The 19,190-nt window shown below is 45.0% G+C and overlaps 1 protein-coding gene across 3 annotated transcripts in view; it reads left to right on the top strand.

The window, feature by feature from the left end:
- Positions 1-19,190, top strand: part of ogdhb (oxoglutarate dehydrogenase b) — a 51,357-nt gene that overhangs the window by 3,418 nt on the left and 28,749 nt on the right. For 2 of the 3 annotated variants that reach the window (XM_088904848.1, XM_088904843.1), the window contains exons 2-4: positions 1,505-1,891; positions 14,427-14,615; positions 15,946-16,048. In XM_088904848.1, coding sequence (XP_088760974.1) covers positions 1,670-1,891; positions 14,427-14,615; positions 15,946-16,048 — 514 coding nt within the window. In that variant the 5' untranslated portion in view covers positions 1,505-1,669. Of the gene's footprint in view, positions 1-1,504; positions 1,892-14,426; positions 14,616-15,628; positions 15,723-15,945; positions 16,049-19,190 lie in introns of all 3 variants that reach the window. The other variant, XM_088904856.1, reaches the window with a different exon arrangement.

Below are 19,190 nucleotides of genomic sequence, written 5' to 3'. Positions count from 1 at the left end.
CCCGCCTGTGAGGGTGTTGGGTAAGAAGCAGAGGGTCCCCATGTGACCTAGTGCTTCCCCTCAGGACGTGAACTGAACAGATCAGGTTTGGTTCTCGGGTTCTTCTAGACCTCGGGCCTCAGCCTGCACCCCCAGGACAAGGGGGGGGTTACTTGACAAAGAGCCCCTGAGAGCCCAAGTGATAGAGGAGTCTCTGACACAAGGGCCTTGACAGAGACCCATTCAGGTGACTGGTGACTGCAGGGCGTTCCCTGGACTGCAGAAGGAAACAGGTTTGCTAAATAAGGAAACCCACTGTCACTGTTTTCTCCGCTGGATACCTAAATGAAATAATCAGGGTTGAGGTTCAGGGAAGGAATTTGACATGGGAGGGTACAGCAAAGTTGTTTTACTCGCAGTGTATTTCACCTTTTCCTTTTGTGTTACATTTTTCACCTCTTACAAATATACAGATTCCACAGTGGCTTACAGTATGTGTGCCGTCGTGTTTTTTTATATATCCAACACCTCCAATTCTCTCTACAGCTGTTGTCTCAGTTACAGTGAAAACTCCTCTGACAGCAGAGTCATTCTTCAGGCAGGCCTTTGTCGGGTTGTTAAGGTTACTCTCACCTCTCTCGAAATGTCTCTGGGGGTCAGTGTAAAGAAAAACGCCTTCTGTCTCCAATCTGCATGTCTGTGCATTGTGGTGGCCTGGAGGTTTTAGGTAGGTAGGGTCCACGTGTTGCACAGAAGCAGCTGAGACCTGTAGGCTAAATTGAAGTAGACACGAAGGCTGTCTCTCTGCAGTGTTTGGCGATCAGACCTGGCTATAGTTGTGGTTCTGAGAATGTTTGGTCTGCTTTCTGTAAATAGAAATTCCTTGAACATTAAAGATGATCTGTCTTCTGCGGGACTCGGGTCTTGTAGTACAACACATGTTGTTGCTTTAAGTAGCACTTTTCTGTGTACACTAGGGCATTTTGATGCTGTGCTGTGTTATTAATGACACAGTTAAAATTTCAGATATTATATAATGCTGCTTTGGGTTATATTAGGGTGGCTCGAGGACTACACTGTGGTCTGTTTCATAGTCCGGTTCTGCTTTTCAGACCAATGAAGTCGTATTTATATTTAGCTTTGGGGCTTTCAGCTTCTAATGTTTGTGAATGAGATTAACATAATAAAAATGTTAACATCCGGCATAGAACGGGCAAGGTTTATTCCACAAAAGCTAGACTGGGGAATGGTGTCCTCCTCATCATGTGCTGAGTGACTGTCACCATTGTTTTTCCTAAACTGCGTCCAGAAAACATTCCGACACTTAGAATACTGGTTATTCTGCTTTCCTTTCTTTAAGGAAATGTGCATTTTTCCATTGTGACTCACTGTTGTGTAAAGCAGCTTTCAAAAATCTGTTGGTTTTTTTTGAATGCCCATTCGACAGCTGCCACAGTAACCTTAGAATTCACGATCGCTGTAACGCTGTCGTCTTTCCTCCCGTTGTTTCCCGGTGCCTCTGCAGAGAGAGGGCGTGGGGATCCGCGAGGACAACGCCGGGGACGCGCAGAGGAGAGTTCCAGGGAACAGCAATCCCAGCGAGAGAGAGAGAGAGGGCGACAGCGAGACGGAAAAAGAGAGATTTTCAGTAGCGGGTGGCCGGCGGAGCCGTGCGTTTTAAGGGACTGCAATGCACCGGTTAAGGACTTGTGCTGCCAAGCTGAGGCCTCTCACGGCCTCTCAGACTGCTCAGAACTTCTCACACAAGAGGCCGGCGGCCCCAAGGACGTTTCAGCCAATCAGGTGCTACACTGCGCCTGTGGCCGCCGAGCCCTTCCTCAGCGGGACTAGCTCAAACTATGTGGAGGAGATGTACTATGCATGGCTGGAGAACCCCAAGAGCGTACATAAGGTAAGGCGCCGAGGATGATCGGGCTAACGAGCCCTGGGGGAGGGGGAGGACACGCGCCCTCCGTTCGCAGGGCTCTGTCTCTTTGTGTCTGTTAATTTAACGGAGGAGGAGATCTGTCGGGAGAAGAGGAAGGAGGCGCCGCAAGGCGAGAGAAGACGCCCAGCGCACTTCTGGGATTTCCACTTTGCAGTTGCCAGAGTGCAGCTGACTATTAAAAGGTGCTGCAGCAGGTTTTGAAAGCTGGACGAGTGATGGTGGGGGGTAGTGTTGTGTGGCCTAAAACAGACGCGATCTTCAGCAGCCCCTGGGAGCCCATGAGTGGGCCGCTTTTGATGTTAACTAATCTTCTAATTATGCAGTCGACTTGGAAAAAATAAATCGCTATTGTTTTAGGAGCTGCGAAAAGCTAAGACGTAGAGGCCTATAAAATGCTGGTGGGATGCAGACCTCCCCGAATGTTAAAGTCTGCTGCCTCTGCGCGTTGAGGGAATGAGCTGTGCTGCCATGTAGTGCAATCTGTTTTCCACCTACGGTACTGTACACTTCTCCTTTGCTTTTTTGCTGTGGTTTGCCTGTACGAGGTTTATTTCCCAGTAAACTGACCTTGACTTACAGTGCTTTTTTAAATGTGGCACGTCCTTTCCTGCCTTTACCCGAGACGTGCTTAACTAGAGAAAAATTAGTCTGCGTCTACACATGCAGTGAGCACAGAACTCTGGTTTGCGTTAAGACTTGGCTGTGAAGCCCTGTGTCAGGTATAATTAAGAACTATCCCTACAGTCTTCTCTTATCTTTCCTTTTACCGTGCGTGTGTGTGTGCGCGCGCACGTACTTTTCAAACAAAACTTTATTTGTACTGTAGATTTTGGAAACGCATAGCAACCATCATTGCCGGTCAGTTACATTCACATTTCAACTGGAACTTTTTTTTAAGTTGCACTGCCACCTGTTAGGGAAGGTCAGGGAATTGCAATCTGTGCAGTGTATAAATAGACATGGGAGCACTATTGAACAACGTCAACACAAAGGTTATCCGTTGTGCTATTTTTAAGGCTTTAGTCTGCGCTACGTACTTACACTTTTTTGAAAAATTGTAGAATCTTTTAATGGAGTACAAAAAAAAGTTGGTGACCTAATCTGGCCTTTCCCCAGCAGTCTACGTTTGGGATTATACTTGGGGAACAACTTGAAACTCTGCTGCACGCTTCATCGTTCATGTGCTCAGCGTCAATAAGGACACCCCGTTTAATCAAGCAAACGTATTTCATCCTAATAAAGGTATGATTCATCATTTAATTTTAATAGCGGAGCTGCACATCACTGTAAACGCTGGCCCAGATCCACCCTGCAGGAGTGGTGATTTTACAAACTACTGACCCCGGAACTCGAAACGGCCTGAGATTTATGATAAACGAGAGCTTTTGTGTCTCGTTTAAATCAACACAGACTCCAAAAAGGATGTGAATGATTTGCTTAAATCGCAACCTGGACAGTTAAGAGGTGTTCCAGTATGGGAGATGAGAAACCCCACTGATGTTCAAGCTCAGTCTGCGCATCAGTCATGCAGTAAATCTTGGCTGTGCTTTATGTGGGAGGAGGTGGTAAGTTATTATGATGATGATGATGATGATGATGTTTGGTTTTAAGGAGAGCACATAAAAGGTCTGCTCACAGCATTTTGAGGTGTATGAATTAAATACAAATCCATGGAGGTATTATAGGTTTAACATCCAGCTGCAGCCAGATGTGCAGCCAGTGCCCTCCAAATGTCAGCATCACTTAACCCATGTAAAGGTCAAAGTTCGTTTTCCATAAACTGTTGCAGTTGCAGGTTAAATGGAAAAGTTCTCGGTTCTGACTGTGACAAACTGTTGGATACCAAACCGTTTTTTTTTGTTCACCAATCAGTGTATTTTATAAGCAGCATGTGGACAGTTCATCGCTGCAGATACCTGCTTCAATCTTTAAAAGTGCAAATGCACTACATCTAGCTAGGGCAGAAGAAAATCAGATTCTGGCCTGTAAGGCGGGTGAAGACCAGAGGAGCCAGCAAAAACCACCACAAACACAGCAAGTATAGAAGACTTGTTGGTCGTTAAAACACACTATTATGGAGAGCAACAGTGCAGAGAAACCTCGTTATCCTGTTTTCTCAGAAACCTCACCTTCTGGGTTATAGGGAGGGATACGAGTCGTGTACAGCCGGATAGCCCTTTTCTTTTCCTGGAGCTTTCTCTCGCAGTCCTCCAGAGTCCTGCCACATTAGAAACAAAAGGCCTCGATGTGTGGAACGTGCACGTGTGCTACAGCACGGAGCACCACCCAAAGCCGCCACAGCCCAGCCAGTTGTGGCTGGTGTAGCTCGGCAGAGGCCTGATGCAGCCACTCGCCATGAGGGGTCGAGTTTTTGATTGTCGGAAGAGACTGGATGTTTTCCAGTCTGTGTGGTGGTGCCCATTTCATGAACAGTACAGCTCATGCTGCGTTTCTCACGTTTCTCACCTTTTTTTCTTTGAGGGGGACGGACTCCCTAAGGAGACATGGTTCTAAAGTGTTTGGTTTCCCCATGTTCCTCTTCCTTTGCAGGAGGAGTTAAAAGTCCCAATGTCTCAGACGGGTTATTAAATCTCGGTAACAAATGAATTGACTGTCGCAGAATTTTACAAATTCTTAACAAAAAATAAAATTGTGAACTTTCTGAAAGTACTGGATGGTCTGCATTTCATTGCAAACCCCCGGTCATGCCACAGGCAAGAACGAGAGTTTGCATGAATTGCGACATCATGTGGCCCTTTCTGCTCCCTAGTCACTGTACTGACTCATGTAATGCAATGTACAAGCAAGTAAGAACAGGATGTGCAGCAGAAATGTTCCAACGTGATCTGCATGCAGAATTAACAAGTGGTATGTGTCCACAAAACCGTCTCAAAGTCAGGAGCAATATTTCTATTGGATTCAAATATATGTACGGTATTCACAAGCCTGCTTGTTCACAATGTGATGGGGCCGCTTTACCTCACCAGATGTTTTGTTGCCATGTTCTGAATCGCAGAATACGGCACTGCACATACCTGGAAATTGTGTCTATTTTGTGATGTAAATTGGGGGTTTTACACTTTCCACTTTAAAGTGTGCATTTTACTTGTAACGTGGTTTGAAATGTAATCAGTGCCGAAATATAAAAATAACATTGCAGTTCCCCTTTAAATGCATGTCTGTTAGGTGAAAACTGGCCAAGGAGGTTTGCTGGACAACTGCTGACTTCATGAGAAATTCTAAGGTTTAGTAATCAAAACCTCGTTTCTCTAGCAAAACGATTAAGCTGATCTCATAGGCTTTGTCCTTGGCATTTCAAAGAATTTCAGGCTGTATTTTCCCTTTACTTTCCCTCTCGGTTTTCAGGAAAAAAAGAACCGCTCTAGACTTTTTAAGCTTTAGTTTCTGTTTGCACATCAGAGCTGATAAAGCTTTGGTGGAACGCTTCTCCTTGAAGAAGAAATGTTGCAAGTTTGCCTAAGTCTGCATTTTGCAACTGCAAAAAAAGAAAAATAATCTCTTCTGCCCTTATAGTTAGCTGTATGTGCAGAAGAGACTTTTAAATACTTGTGTCATTCTTGTCAGACCTGACTTTGTGTAAGGTGTTGCAAGATTGGTCGTATCACTGTTCTCTAGCATTTCTGAAATATTTCTCCAAAATGGCTTCTCTTTTCTCTGGAATGAGGAATCTATTTCTTTGAATTATTTTTAGAGATATTGATAATGACCTTAATGATGATGATGAGTTCATCTGATCATTCATTCAGAGTTCCCTTTTCTGCTCCGTTCCACAATCCAAAAATGAGATTTTTCCTTTGCAAGTGTTGCGAGCCCTTGTCAGTCGGTTAATATGGACACAGGGAAGCTGTTCCAGACATTTCCCCACTGAGTTAATAAGTACATTCCATTTATCGTCGAAACCGTCTTGGAGTCGAGAGCAATTTTTCCATTGGATTAAAAGAAATGTATTCACAAGCCTGCTCGTTTATGGTGTCACTGAAAGCTTTGTTGCCTCGTTCTGAATCGCAGAACATGGCACTGCGCATACTTGGAAATTGAGTCTATTTTGTGATGTGTAAAACCTCCAGTTTACATCACTGTGAACATTTTGGTTTTATCGTGGTTTGAAATGCACTCATCATTTAACTAGAAAAGTCATTGGAAAATCTTAATGCAGCAATGCAGGGCAAGTGCAGAAGTGAGTATTTCTCCTTTCGCCTTAGCATCTTTAAAGTTTGAGCATACGGGGTTTGGGCGTTTTCAACAGAGTTGCTGCAGGCGGTACATCTACACATGTTCACAGAGTTGTCATCCATGCTAAATCTGCTGACAAGATAATCAACGAATGCTCTGCGAGAGGAATTGAGGGCTACAGAGGTTAATAATATGAATCAATTTTTTTTTTTAAAGAAATTTGATATTTAAAAGAAATGCATGGAAACTGGCTGCAGTTTTCCCTGGTAGAAATAACATGACTACTTCCCTCCTCTTCATGTGCTTGTGGTTTAACACCGTGTGACAGCTACTGTGGGAGTTTCACCATGCCAAATTAAGCTTCAAGATGTAGTCTTTCATATGGTGTCACAGCAGGAGTGTTCATTATTCACTAACAGATTGTGGGCATTTTATAGCCTTGAGCATAGTGATAAACTGGGTCAATTACAGCACTCTTAACTTAAATCCGTGCATGCTGCATGCACACACACACAGGTGCAGAGACTCGCATGGCAGCTGGATACCTCATTCTAACTCGGGGGTCCCATTGCACGCAAGCTCTGTGACCTCCTGCTCGCAGTTATGCATGCATGTGACGCTTGCGTTGCATTCTTTACTGCTTAATAATGGACTTGTTCTGTGTTTCGCTGCTCTGCTTTTGGAGCCTCCTCAGTATGCTGCAGTTTTGTTTTGACCTTTTTAGCCATAAGTAGTTAAATAGCTTTTTTGTGTGTGTGTATGTGCATATGTGGGTTGATTAAAAAGGAAATGAAGGAGCTTCAGGATCATCTGCCTTGGCTGATGGCGATATGATTGGTGAGGTCTTACATTCATGCCCGTTTACGAGATGCTTGCCTAGTTTTTTTTTTTAATTCTGCTGCAGTCTCGATGATGAAATCCCTGGTGGTACGGCAAGAGACAGAAACTGAAAAGACACAGATGGAGGAACTTAAGATGTGTTCCTGTATGACTTGACCTTTTAAGGCGCCATTAATAGAGACAAGGGTCACGGTGTCATTCACCATATGTGCACTGTAATTTAGATTGCATCTGACATTGCACACTGCAGTGCCCCAGGACTTCTCAACTCTGTAAGGTTTCTGGGCAGGGGACCCAGGTTTCTGTGCAGTGCTCTGATAGGACCCAATTTAGAATATTGTGTCCAATTTTGATCATCAGGATAGAAAAAAGATATTGCTGCTCGGAAATCAGTCCAGGTTAGAGCAACTTGGGAACCTGAATTCCCATGCTAAAAGGAATATTGTACACTGACAGGATAAAGGACTTGGCCTTGAACAGAGAAACCTACAGTATGAGGAGACCTGATTTAGGTTTCCACAATCCTCAATGGCACTGACAGAATCAACCCAATCAAGACGAATCACAAACCAAAGGACACAAGTGGATTTAAAATTGAGAACGGTGGGCACTTCTTTACACAAAAAGTTGAGAGTGTGAATTAAGCCTGCTAGCCCGGGTGTTACCCCAAGAAACAACTGGATGAAATTCTTGGATCAGTTACCTACTGGGGAAAAAAATACAAAGGAGATAGAGGGACTTGTGATATTTTTGGGTTTGCCCGCTTTCCTAGAATCAGCTGAATCAATATGTAAATCTTATGTTTTCCCCTGGGTGTTGATAATCCTGTATTTTCAAAATGATCATATTAATAACAGGTTCAGGGCTGCAGCTCAAGATCATTATCTGTTTTTTTTCTCCTTTCACTAATGGAAAGTGAGATGTCATGTGGAAACATTTAAGCCAATTAATATGAATAAAATAAATAAAATCATTTATATTTCCAGTCAATCTTTTGTTCCCATTATCTGATGGAGGCTGGAAGGTTAAGGTGTATAATTTGGATATTGCTGCTGTTTTGTTGCGGCTGTGGTTTGGCAGTGCTCCATTTCTCAGTAATAACTGATGTCTTGGCATCCTTGAACACAGAGCTGCCTCCTCTTTTATAAAACACTGCAGCCATTGACGAGGCAACCCTGATCGCTGTTATTCCGGGACAGTTGTATAACTGCAAAGGGAGTGGGCGTTGCCTGACGAGACATGTTAAGGTGCATGTTTGAACCGTTGCTTTAATTTTGGGGGCCAACTGCGCTGTAAAACAGTAATTTGAAGACGGCGTTGTCAGCACCTTCGAGATGAAAGCTCCTTAGTCAAGCAGAAAATGCCCCCACTTGAGCTATACTGAGCGTAATTTTTTTTACGTCTTCAAGAGATGAATAAAGTTCCGGGGAGAAAATGTCAATCTTTTTGTGGCAGGTACGCAGACACTTTATTGAACATGGCAAACATTGTTCATTCTGCAGAACCGGGAGGAGAGTGGACTCAAGCCTGTTTGCTGTTCTCTGTCCACGCCGTGTGTCTTCCCAGCTCATCCCACAAATGTTCAGAGCAGCATCAACACCCCTACACCCTTGCAGTGCGACACTGCTATATCAAGAAGGGCAGCCACTGAGCTCCCAGCGCTTGACCAGTCCAGCCTCCAGCATACTGATGGCAAGAAGGTGTTATTCTCTACAGAGCGACTAGTTCTTGGGGTCTCTTTCTTGATTTTTAACCAGGCTTGATGAGCAGCAGCTTAAATTGTCTCATTGCCTGTGACTCATCACTTAGTGCTTTTGCAAAAAAAATTGTCGTGGTCAGCTGAAAACCTCAAATTAATCAGTCATGCCAAAGCAGTCAATATCCAAAATCTATATATATACTGTACTTATTTTTTATAAATAAGAATAGCTGCATAAATTAAGCAATGCAAAGTCCTTTAAGCAGCAGAGCTCCCGTTTGGTTCCTTTGACCTTAAATGTTCCCCAGCTTCAGTAATTGTACTTTTGAAGAGTCCTGTATACAGTGTATTGAGAGTATTAAAACTGCCGCAGGTTCTGTTGTTTGCATTACTCATTTGTTATATTTGTAATGCCTGTCTGTCGACATGCATGTGTGTAGGCTGGGAAATGTTTCTCCCTGTGAAGGGAAAGCCACACGCTGCTGGCAATCATGACCCATCTCGACAGACGTGTCCTGGGTGTATATTTGCTCAGGCCTTTACTCTAGGAGACCTGTTTGTGCAATGTGCTGCCTCCATCCATACAAACCTGCTCTTGAAAGGATATGACGCTAGTAGCAGCAGGCAAGACACTTCCCCTTGATATTCACGAGCAAACCTCGTTTTCATCTGGCAACAGCTGTGTGTCCAGCTCCAGAGCAGAGCTGCAGCTGTCGTTTGTCCCTCGGAGGAGTAGTTTTTGCTTTGGAGGAAATGTCGCTTCCTACCCTGGCTGTGCAGCAGCAAGCCTGTGCAACATGGCAGGGCACCGTACAGACCTAATCAATTCAAATTTTGCTTACAAAACACAAATAACACAACATGTTTTCTTTATTCACAATCAAAAAGAGCCTTTTACCACCCTGTTGGCAAACGTTCGCAGAGTCGAGTCATTTTTATCCTTTTCCTGAAACCCCACGTACTGACTCAGGATATCGAATATAATTGTAGACATAGTTGGAAAAGGTGCTGGAATTAAAACCAGTCTTTGACTCTCAAACCACCGCATGGGTTTCTGGAGCAGTTTGCAGCAACTGCCCTCCCCAAACCCATCAACCAACTGACCAACTACTGCTGCCTGAGTAATTTTTGATCCCCGAAAAGCAAATCCTGTGGTTCATCACCATCCCTAACTTTAAGTACTACGAGACGAGCACTGTTATTAAACGGTGCGATACCTCCACAGGTGTTTCAGAGTCTTGTAACAGGTGGCTCATGAAGCTGTTCAGAGTGCACAAAGGAGAAGAAGGAGTTACCTGAGGACCAGGCTTCGTATTGGTGCTACGTTGATCTAGCACGTTTTCATAAATCGCTTTTAAATTGCAAGTTCCTTGTTTTGGTTTCAGATGTGCCTTGATCCTACTTGCATTGGTCTGGATGAAGTTTGTAGAGCCGCACTTTACTAGAAATCTGCTCTGCTGTGGCCTCCTGCTGCTGCCGCAACCAAGTCTCTTCAGAAGCAGCGGTGTGAGGCCGGTGTTGCTGTGAGAGGAAGTTTGAGCTGGACTGGGGAGAGCCATGCTGTGAAGGACAGTAATACTGCCACTCTGAAAGCGCAGCAGCTGCTCCTTTAGTGTTACTGCATTCGCCCGTCATCCAGCACCTGCAAAGTTCGATTTCGTCCGATTCCCTCCAGCAGGCTGCATTCCGGCTCTCTGTCCCGATGTAGTTTTAACACCTTAACCTTTGGAACCTCTTAATGCAGGAAAACCAATTCGTGCTCCATTAGAAAACCTAACTTGAACTAGACGTCAGGGATGTCTGTGGCTCGCTGTAATCTCTTCTTCAAGTCAGGATGTAAAGTAAACCAGGTTAGCGCCTGAGAGATGCAAGGAAGAAAGAGACCTACAGAAGGACTGACGTATTTGAAAGGCATCTTGGTTAGCATTAAGACAAGCTTATATTGTTGAGCCTTCCTGAGTACCGTGTCTACATTGCTACAGAGAAACGTTCGTGATTTATGCATCTCTTACAGTCAAAAGATCAGTTACACACCTGCTTGGCAGTTCTCCATCTCAGCATCATTAAGTCAGTTCTTCTTTATTATTAAATTAGGAGGTGTGGTTTGACCGAAAAATCACCTCAACTAGTGCGTGCAGTTCTTGCCCAGGGTAGCATTAGAAGTTATATTTGTGATTCTTGGTGTTAGAGGACTTAGGCGTTTAGTTCTGATTTAAATACCCTGCCTGGAGGCATGAGGAATGTGGATACCTATCTCTTCTGAACATCTTTATTCCCTTTGAAGAACAGGTTTTCTGTCATTATTGGTGGAACAGGTTTGGGGTTGCAGATCTCTATGCAGGTTATGTTTCATTCTGTTTTTAGAAAGTGCTCGATCTGTCTTCGCTTTTCTTTTTGGCTAGGTTTATTACGATGTAGTTGTCACCAACAGAATGACATGTAAAACTGAGACTCGAATTCCATTGCATAAAAAATTCAACTCCAAATTAAAAAACAAAAATCAATGCCATTTCTGTAACGGTCAGGATCTAGGAGCTGATCTGAAATTGGCGTGTTTCTGTTTTTGTGGCTGGAAAATGTCTGGGACACAGAGTCTTGTCTGGTGCAAGGCAGGATGGGATGGTTTTCTAAAGACTTTGCAGTTTTTTTCCCCTGTTTTTGCGCATCCTGTGATGCCATGCCCAGCTGTGACATCAGCCTCAGGTCTGCTGTTGTGGAACTAACCAAACGCTGATGTTGTCTGAGGCTCTCGGTCAGAGATGGGGGGGGGGGGGGGAATAACCCACACTTCTGTTTATGAAGCCCCACGTGACCTAACTCAAGTTCTCGACTTAAACTGATGAGAACAGGCCCTAGTAAAAAATCCTGGCCATCATGGAAAGGTTATGTTTTGCACAGTTAAACTGTGTGTTGTTGCATTTCATGCAGTTTGCGTTTATGGGGACCATTAGAGATGTTTAGCAGAAGAACTCGACACAACTACCAGGCAGTCTTAAAAAGTCTTCAGATTCAGTTCCCATAATTCCACATTTTCCTCCAACTGCTCTCTGCCAGTGTTACCATTAAGAAAACTGTGGGATGACTCATACAAATGTGTACTTTTGGGCTCTTTTCCTGTACAGAAAAATCCATGAATAATGCCCTTTATACTCGTGAACTTCCTGACGCAACTACCCCACCAAGTTTCCTGCTCTGTATGCTGCCTCGCCTACGGCTCCCTGCCAGAGTCTGTGCTGCTGTGATTTCTCAGATCTGTAATTGAGGAGTAGTGGGGAAAATTCCTTCCTTCTTTTTCTTGCATAGCCTTATTAATACTGTAATTGCTTTACGGATGTGATGCAGTTGAAAATGGGGGAGGGGAAATAGTTAAAAAGCTCATGCTGCTTGTGGGCTCTCTTGTAAGTTAGGAGTTAGGGAGTGCTGACCTGGATGGTTTTCCGTCACTGCAGTCAGAAAGACACAAATGGAAATGTCACCTACCGGTTTCTTTTTGTTTTCTGAACAAGGGCCCCGTTCAGAGACAAATACCAAAAAGAAAAATGGGGGGAAAAAGCAGATTCGGCACATTGCGCATGTTAACGGTGTCCCAGCTTTGTTGAGCAGTTGGTGTGCTTGTGGCTGGAACACGCTCTGTGTAACATACTCACACTGCACGGGTGAACCGGGTGGGGTAAATGCTGAGTGGCGGAAGAGTGAGGTGTTTTTCTGTCGGTGGGTGCAGAAACGCATGTCTTATAGTCCCGAAACTCGTGGGATCAGCAAGGACAGGAAAGCAGAGGTATGAGCTGCGTAGTCCGACGCCATCTGTGGTTGGTCTCTGCCCTTATGAATGGCAATTACCTGTAGATACAAAGCCCTGCAACACGTTGGGTGCTGTTCTGCTGCAGCCGTGCTTATCGTCATTCAGGACGACCAAGGCAAAGAGTCGCCGTGTCCAAGATGTTTCGTTTTCACTCTACTGGTGTAGGCGAGCTGTCCTGAGGCTGCACCTCCCTTGTGCAATCTCATCTGCCCTGCGAGCGCCACTCTCTTCCCATTATCTGCGAGAAGTCAGTGTGACCGTCTCGTGCCCTCGCCGCTCCACCCCGCCGGTTCGTCCCGTAACGCCTGGGGCGTGAACCCGGGTCTCCGCCGAATGAGCTAAAGGGACACCTCCCTCAGCCCAGGCGGCTGAGGTCCCTGCTACGCGCAGGGAGGGCAATGACGTCACCGTGTCCAAACTCGCTGTGCTACATCAGCATGGTCAGGCCTCAGTAAACGTGAACAGCAAGGCCTGCAAGTGAGAGGGCTCCTTTCCGCCCATCTTACTTGTTTGGTGGTTTTGTAGCTGAGTGAATCTAAAATTTCTTCCAGCTGTTTCTTAAAGATGCACAGGTTTGAGTTTCAGCTACCTGGGCTCTGAAGTCTCTTCCACTATCCACCTCCCACTACTCTTTGAGTAAAGAAATGTTTCCTGTTCTCTGTCCTGAATAAATTTCTCACGTTCTCGGTTCCAACCCCATGCCCCTTTTTCACTCTGGAGTGCAAGAAAGTCCCCTGGATTGACTGGAATATTTTTACCTTTTAAGTGCCTCCATTACCATACATTTGCTTAGAGAAATTAATAAATAATTGAGCACTTTATCAGGCAACCTAACCTGTATTTTAATGCATTTTTGTGTGTTGCAGCTGCTCAAAAATAGTTTGTGACCACTTATTTCCCTCTCACACCCATTTTTGCATTTATTACTACTCAATAGATATAATCCTGGTTTTTATTTCCAAAGGGAAAACCATTTTATTTGACAAGGTTGAGGAATGCTGTTGTGTATTTGATGTAACTTGTGACAACAATCCATCAGAGCTTGTTCTCTAAAAGAAGAAAAAGACTACAAGAAATACGTTGCAAATATAACATTTAAAATATTATTAACGCGCTTAGCAGATGCTCTTTTCCTCCAAGTGGCTTAACAATACGCATTACATTTATCAATCACGAAGACATCATTTCGTCAGTTGTTTTCAAAGCAGATTTGCACTGTTTTGTTTGCCACAGAGCCCGTGCTGGAAAACCCAAGCCCTGGAAGAGCAAACTGTTACCAGCATTGATAACGGAGGCATAATATTGCAGTGAGCCCAGTGGCCCTGACCACTGCTGTAACAGTGCCTGGAAAGTTCAAAGTTCTTTTCCAGTTACTGCTTGGCGAGTTGCAGTGTTCTCTTAGTACATGCTGTTCTTTAAATATTCATCCTGTGACTCGTGCGCTTCGGGCTTCCCGATTCCTCATTCCTCCCGCTGTTGTTCTGATCGCAGTCATGTGCGATTTGCTTAGGGGCGCCGCGACTCTTTAGCACAGCCTTCGCAAGCAGAACAGCGAATCGCATCTTCTGTATCTTTCTGTATCTTTTTTTTTTTTATGTGTATGAATGCAAACGAAGCAGTGAGGGAAATTTGTGACATGCCTCCTCTGAAGTATCAGCTCACGTAACAGGTTGTTTTTCTTGTTTCTGCTCTAAATTCTCGAAGTTACAAATCTTGTGTTTGTGTTGCAACAGCAGCTGCAACATGCAAATGAGTGGAATTCTCCTTTTGAGTGTGTCTATAAGTGGCGCGTTTCGTGTAGGAACCTTATCATTATTCCCTTCTTGTGTCACATGCATAATTTGTTGGTCTAACATTACATCTAGGGTGGCCTCTGTCAAAGCTGTGCTGTTACTGTCACTTATGATGTTTTATGTTCTCTCTCTCTCCTTCCCTCCCCCCCACCATCACTGTCTTCTCCACAGTCCTGGGACATATTCTTCCGCAATGCCAACGCGGGTGCCGCCCCAGGCACGGCCTACCAGAGCCCCCCTCCCCTGGGCATGAGTTTGTCGGGGCTGGCGCAGGCTCAGGCGCTGGTCAGCGCCCAGCCCAACGTGGAGAAGCTGGTGGAGGATCACCTGGCTGTTCAGTCGCTCATCCGTGCCTATCAGGTCAGTGTGCTCTGTATCCCACACACCCTGCCCCAGTGGCCTGCCTAGGGTTAAAGTGGTGCTGAATATAATGCTTTCAGGCAGCTTGTTAAACCTGAAGCCAATCAGGAGGCCATGCAATTTGCCTGTACACATCAAATATGTAGATGTGGTTGTAGACACACGTACGCACACATTATACGATATATACTGTATGGCCATTTCACAGTGTGTGTGCATAGAAGCTTTATTCCTGTGTAGATTATGGCCAAATGTTTGCAAAACCCTCCTTTCTCGGTGCAAAACCTTTTTGTACAGCGTACTTTAGAATACGTTTCATTGCCTGCCGTTCTCAGTTCTGCTAAGAGCACCTAATGAAATATTTGGATTTGATAGGGCTGTGAACCGGCTGTATTTAGCATTGGTGATTATCTCCCCCAGGTGCCTGTATTGAATATTTATAGTCACCGTGCCCTAAACTTAATATTGATCAGCACTTTGGGGTATTAAACAAATTGTGTCCAGTTTATAATTTTGCATTGCTAACCTGCCAAACTGCACTGTGATTTACAGATTCTGCCCCCTGAAGTGGGACTTGGGACTGGTTTCCTCTTATAATACTGAATCTGAACAGGAACCAGCACCACCAGGCCAAATTTCAGACAGCGATTTCAATTTAAGTTCTTCATATAAATGCAGAGTTACAGTACAGAAGGGATCTTTAACCCTTTTGTTATTGATCTTTGCACTGCATTTCACTGTCAAGTAAAGCTGATTGCACTACGGGGAATTTAAAACATCACACTGGTTTTATTAAAAAAACATACATTTAATGGTCATTTTTGAGCTGTTGCCAGCTGTTTAACCAAATGTTGTTACCAGAATGATCAAATTATTTAATTTGGAGCTTTTTGTAATGGATATGCTTAAACAGCTTCCCCTTACCCAGTCGCAACAATGTAATGATGATTGAATATTAACTTAATAGTGTAATCTTCTTATATTTCATGTCACTACTGTTACCTTGTTTACAGGTGACTGGGCATCACATTGCCAAACTCGATCCTCTGGGGATCAGTTGTGTAAATTTTGACGATGCCCCAGTAACAGTCGGGTTCCCGAATGTTGGTGAGAAATATTCCTCTGCAGCTGCTCTGCGCAAACGAACGATGAACCTGTTTGTGTTAATTGTGCTTTTTCCCCCCTTCCTTCCTCCTTCCTTCCTTTATCTCCTTCTGTTGCCTTTTTTTCCACACTACATATTTTTTCTCCAATTACCCTCCTCTTCTCCCCCTCCCCCCCCCCCTTTTATTTTTATTTTTGTTTCTCTCCGAACCCCGTGTTCCTGTAGATTCGCGGGCACCATGTTGCTCAGCTGGACCCCCTCGGCATCATGGACGCAGATCTGGACTCTTGCGTCCCGACGGATATAATCACGTCCTCGGATAAACTCGGTGAGGGACTGGCGGACAGCGAGGGGAGAAACGAGCTTGAGCTGGTCCCCCTTCCTGTTGGCCCTCTTCTCCGCCCCTCTGTCCCTCTCCCCCTCGGCCTGCCCCTGCTCCCCAGAATCCCGCTCCCCCCCCGGAGAGCACGCATCCCGTCTCTAGCACCTCGCGTAGTTGACGTTTGTCATCTCCCCTGGCATGCCTCTGTCTTTGCTTTTCCTTTGTCCTTTCTGGGACTTTGCAATGGGTAAACGGCCCCTCCCTCTCTCTCTCTCTCTCTCGCGCGCGCCGGCCTGTACCTGCGTCCCGGGCTTCTCGAACCGACCTGGAGTAAGGGTCCTGTCCAGCCGCGACCCCTCCTCCCCCGAGGGGGACCGCGTGTCGGACACTCTCGCCGCCGGCCCGTTGGGCCCGGGAGTACAGGCTGGGCCGGTTAGCCGCCAGTGAAGCAGCACCTCCGATTTTCGTTTTCAGCTGTTTCTGAGCTTTCGTGGGAGGAAAAGAAAATAGAGCTAACCACTTGTTAAGGGCTGCCCAGCTCCGTTTACTAATCAGACTCCTGCGGAGGGCCCGTACTGCTCTGCAGTCAGCCTCCTCTCCTTTCGCCACTGCGTTTAAGAGCCGACAGCATGGGACCCTGACGTCCTAAACTCTGCGGGGAGTTTTGAAACCTTCACTTTTAAAGGGGAACTGCAACACTATTTTTTATGTTTCCGGGTTACAAAGAATCGGCACCGATCAGTGCATTTCAAACCACAATGAAAGTAAAACCTCCAGTTTACTTCACAAAGTAGGTGAAATTTCCAGGTATGCACAGCGCTGTATTCTGCAGTTCAGAACGAGGCAATATAACTTTCTGTGAGGTAAAGCGGCCCCATTGCATTGTAAACAAACAGGCTTGTGAATACATCTTTTTTAATCCAATAGAAGGTTTTGCCAACAAATCCTATTTGTTAACTCTGCATGCAGATCACATTGAAACAGTTCTGCGATGAAATATCTGCTGCACTGCCTGTTTTGCTCATACATCACATTACGTAAGTCATTACAGTGACTAGTGAGCAGGAAGGGCCACAATTGCGATCCTATCAATTAATTTATTTTGTTACCAAGATTTAATTACCAGTATGAGCAATTGGGACTGCAGCTCCCCTTTAAATCTGACTTGAAACTAACAGTGATTTCACAGTTTTGGTATATCCAACTTTTAATGTGAGTTCCTGAAGCTCAGAGCCAGATGCAGACTGAAAAATCTTTTTTACATAGATTGAATGCACTAGTTAAGGGATATTGTCCATTTCATTTTTTGGATTAATTTACCCATTGGAAATATGCTCAATTTAATGTTTTCCCTTACAGTATGCTCTGTTTCCAAACTTTTTTCACTGGACACTGAGCACTATGCTAGCAGATCTTTGCTGGCTGCCTTGGCCTCTTGTCTGCTCAGAGCCAGGGATGCTGCACTAATCCTCTGCTTCACTCACCCTGTGCTGGGCTGGGGCCACCTGCTGACCTTCCTTTTTCACAAGGCCAGGATTATAACGAGAGAGAAGTATTGCCCCTAAGGCACTGCCAGGAAGCTACCCGGGGAAGCGTCACCACGTTTGCCCTTGTTCAGTTGCCGGAAGAGGGCAAATGTTTGTGAACGCTAACCCCCGAGAGGCAAGAACTGATTGGCTGAATTTGTGATGGGGGGTAAGACCGATTTTTGGGGTGATAAGGCAGTGGTAGCCCAACTCTGGGGCAGGTCCGGGGTGTGGATGGGAGCAAGGCTACTTGGACTGCTGCACAGCTGGAACAGCACTGGCTACAAGTAGCCGTTACCTTTGCAACTGGGTGGTTACACAAGAACATCAGAGAACCTATGGATGAGAGGAGGCCATTTGGCCCCTGGGCTGTTTGGTAGTTAGTCGTGAATTGATCCAATTAAAAGTAAAAGTCGGGGTCTTGGCTCAAATGAACAGCCTCCTCCGTACTCGCACCACCTTTTGTGTCGAGCAGTGCCTTCTGTCCTCAGTTTTAAAATGCCATTCTGTAAGTCTGTCTGCAGCAGTTTCCAAAATGCAGGGGAGGGGAATAAACTTCCCATTAACAAGAAAATTACAATTTGTTGTAAATGTAAGGCGAATGGGGCTGTGGTGCAGTGCTGTTTTGATTGCAATGAAAAGAGTGATTGGTGTTCTTTTTGTACTTTACAGGCTGAATAAAGTAATCCGGTTCCTTGTTTCCAGCATTTGTATTCCAACTTCGTGCTTCCCAATGAACTGTCATTTATGCCAAGTGATGCATTTTTAGGTTAAGAGGAAAGTAGTTTTAGTAGTTTTACTGTTTTAGGCATTTTAATCAATCCAAAATTTTCAATGTCGCACTTGTATAGTATCATAGTATCACACATAGTATCACGTGTGGGGATCAAGAGTTCACATCACTGCCATGGAACCCCCTGCCAGCAGCTCAGGGAGTGTAAGTAGTTAATAGCAATTAACCTTTGTTTTAATTGGCTAAATTAGCTCAGAATAAGTGCAGAAGTGGTGGGATCGGAAATGCTGAAAACATGAAACCAATTAGCTGTTGTGCACAACAAGAAATCGGAGCTTGTTCTATAATGATCTTTTTCTCCCATTAATTTATGTACAGTTGATTTCTTGGCTCGGTTCCTGGGAAGAGGACAAACGCACTTAGACACAGCTGCTACAGCAGCAAATGATTTCGAAATTCCCATTATTAAGAATGGTTTTGCTACGGATATCGCCATCTGCCTGCTCCTGTACAAAAACATCCATAGCTGAGTCACAGCACCCAAGCTTCGGTTGACTTCCATGCTTATCTGAAGTAAACCTCCGTGTTCTGAACATGGAGTGAAAGGGTGAAACTGCTGAAAAGCTCTGGCAGGGAGGCAGTTACGTGTGGCCCTCTGTGTTGTAGGCTTCATGCCAGAGCCGCTGTTGAAGATTAGTCTGAGCAAACGGAGCCCTGCTCTACTCCAGTGTTTGCTTCTGCCTCTGGACACAGCGAGGCGCCACCGGGGGGTGTGTGTTCTGTGTGCCCTGACATCACGGGCAATCCAAACATCGTTCGGTGCTTGCAGCTTGTGATAACGCATGACGTTATTTCTTTAGCCTTTGTTTACTGTTCCTTTCACCCTCTT

This window comes from Atractosteus spatula, chromosome 2 (assembly GCF_055471065.1).
Source record: "Atractosteus spatula isolate fAtrSpa1 chromosome 2, fAtrSpa1.hap1, whole genome shotgun sequence".
In the NCBI taxonomy this organism is placed as follows: domain Eukaryota; kingdom Metazoa; phylum Chordata; class Actinopteri; order Semionotiformes; family Lepisosteidae; genus Atractosteus; species Atractosteus spatula.
The sequence above is the reverse complement of the archived record's forward strand: the minus strand, read 5'-3'. Positions and strand labels throughout refer to the sequence as shown.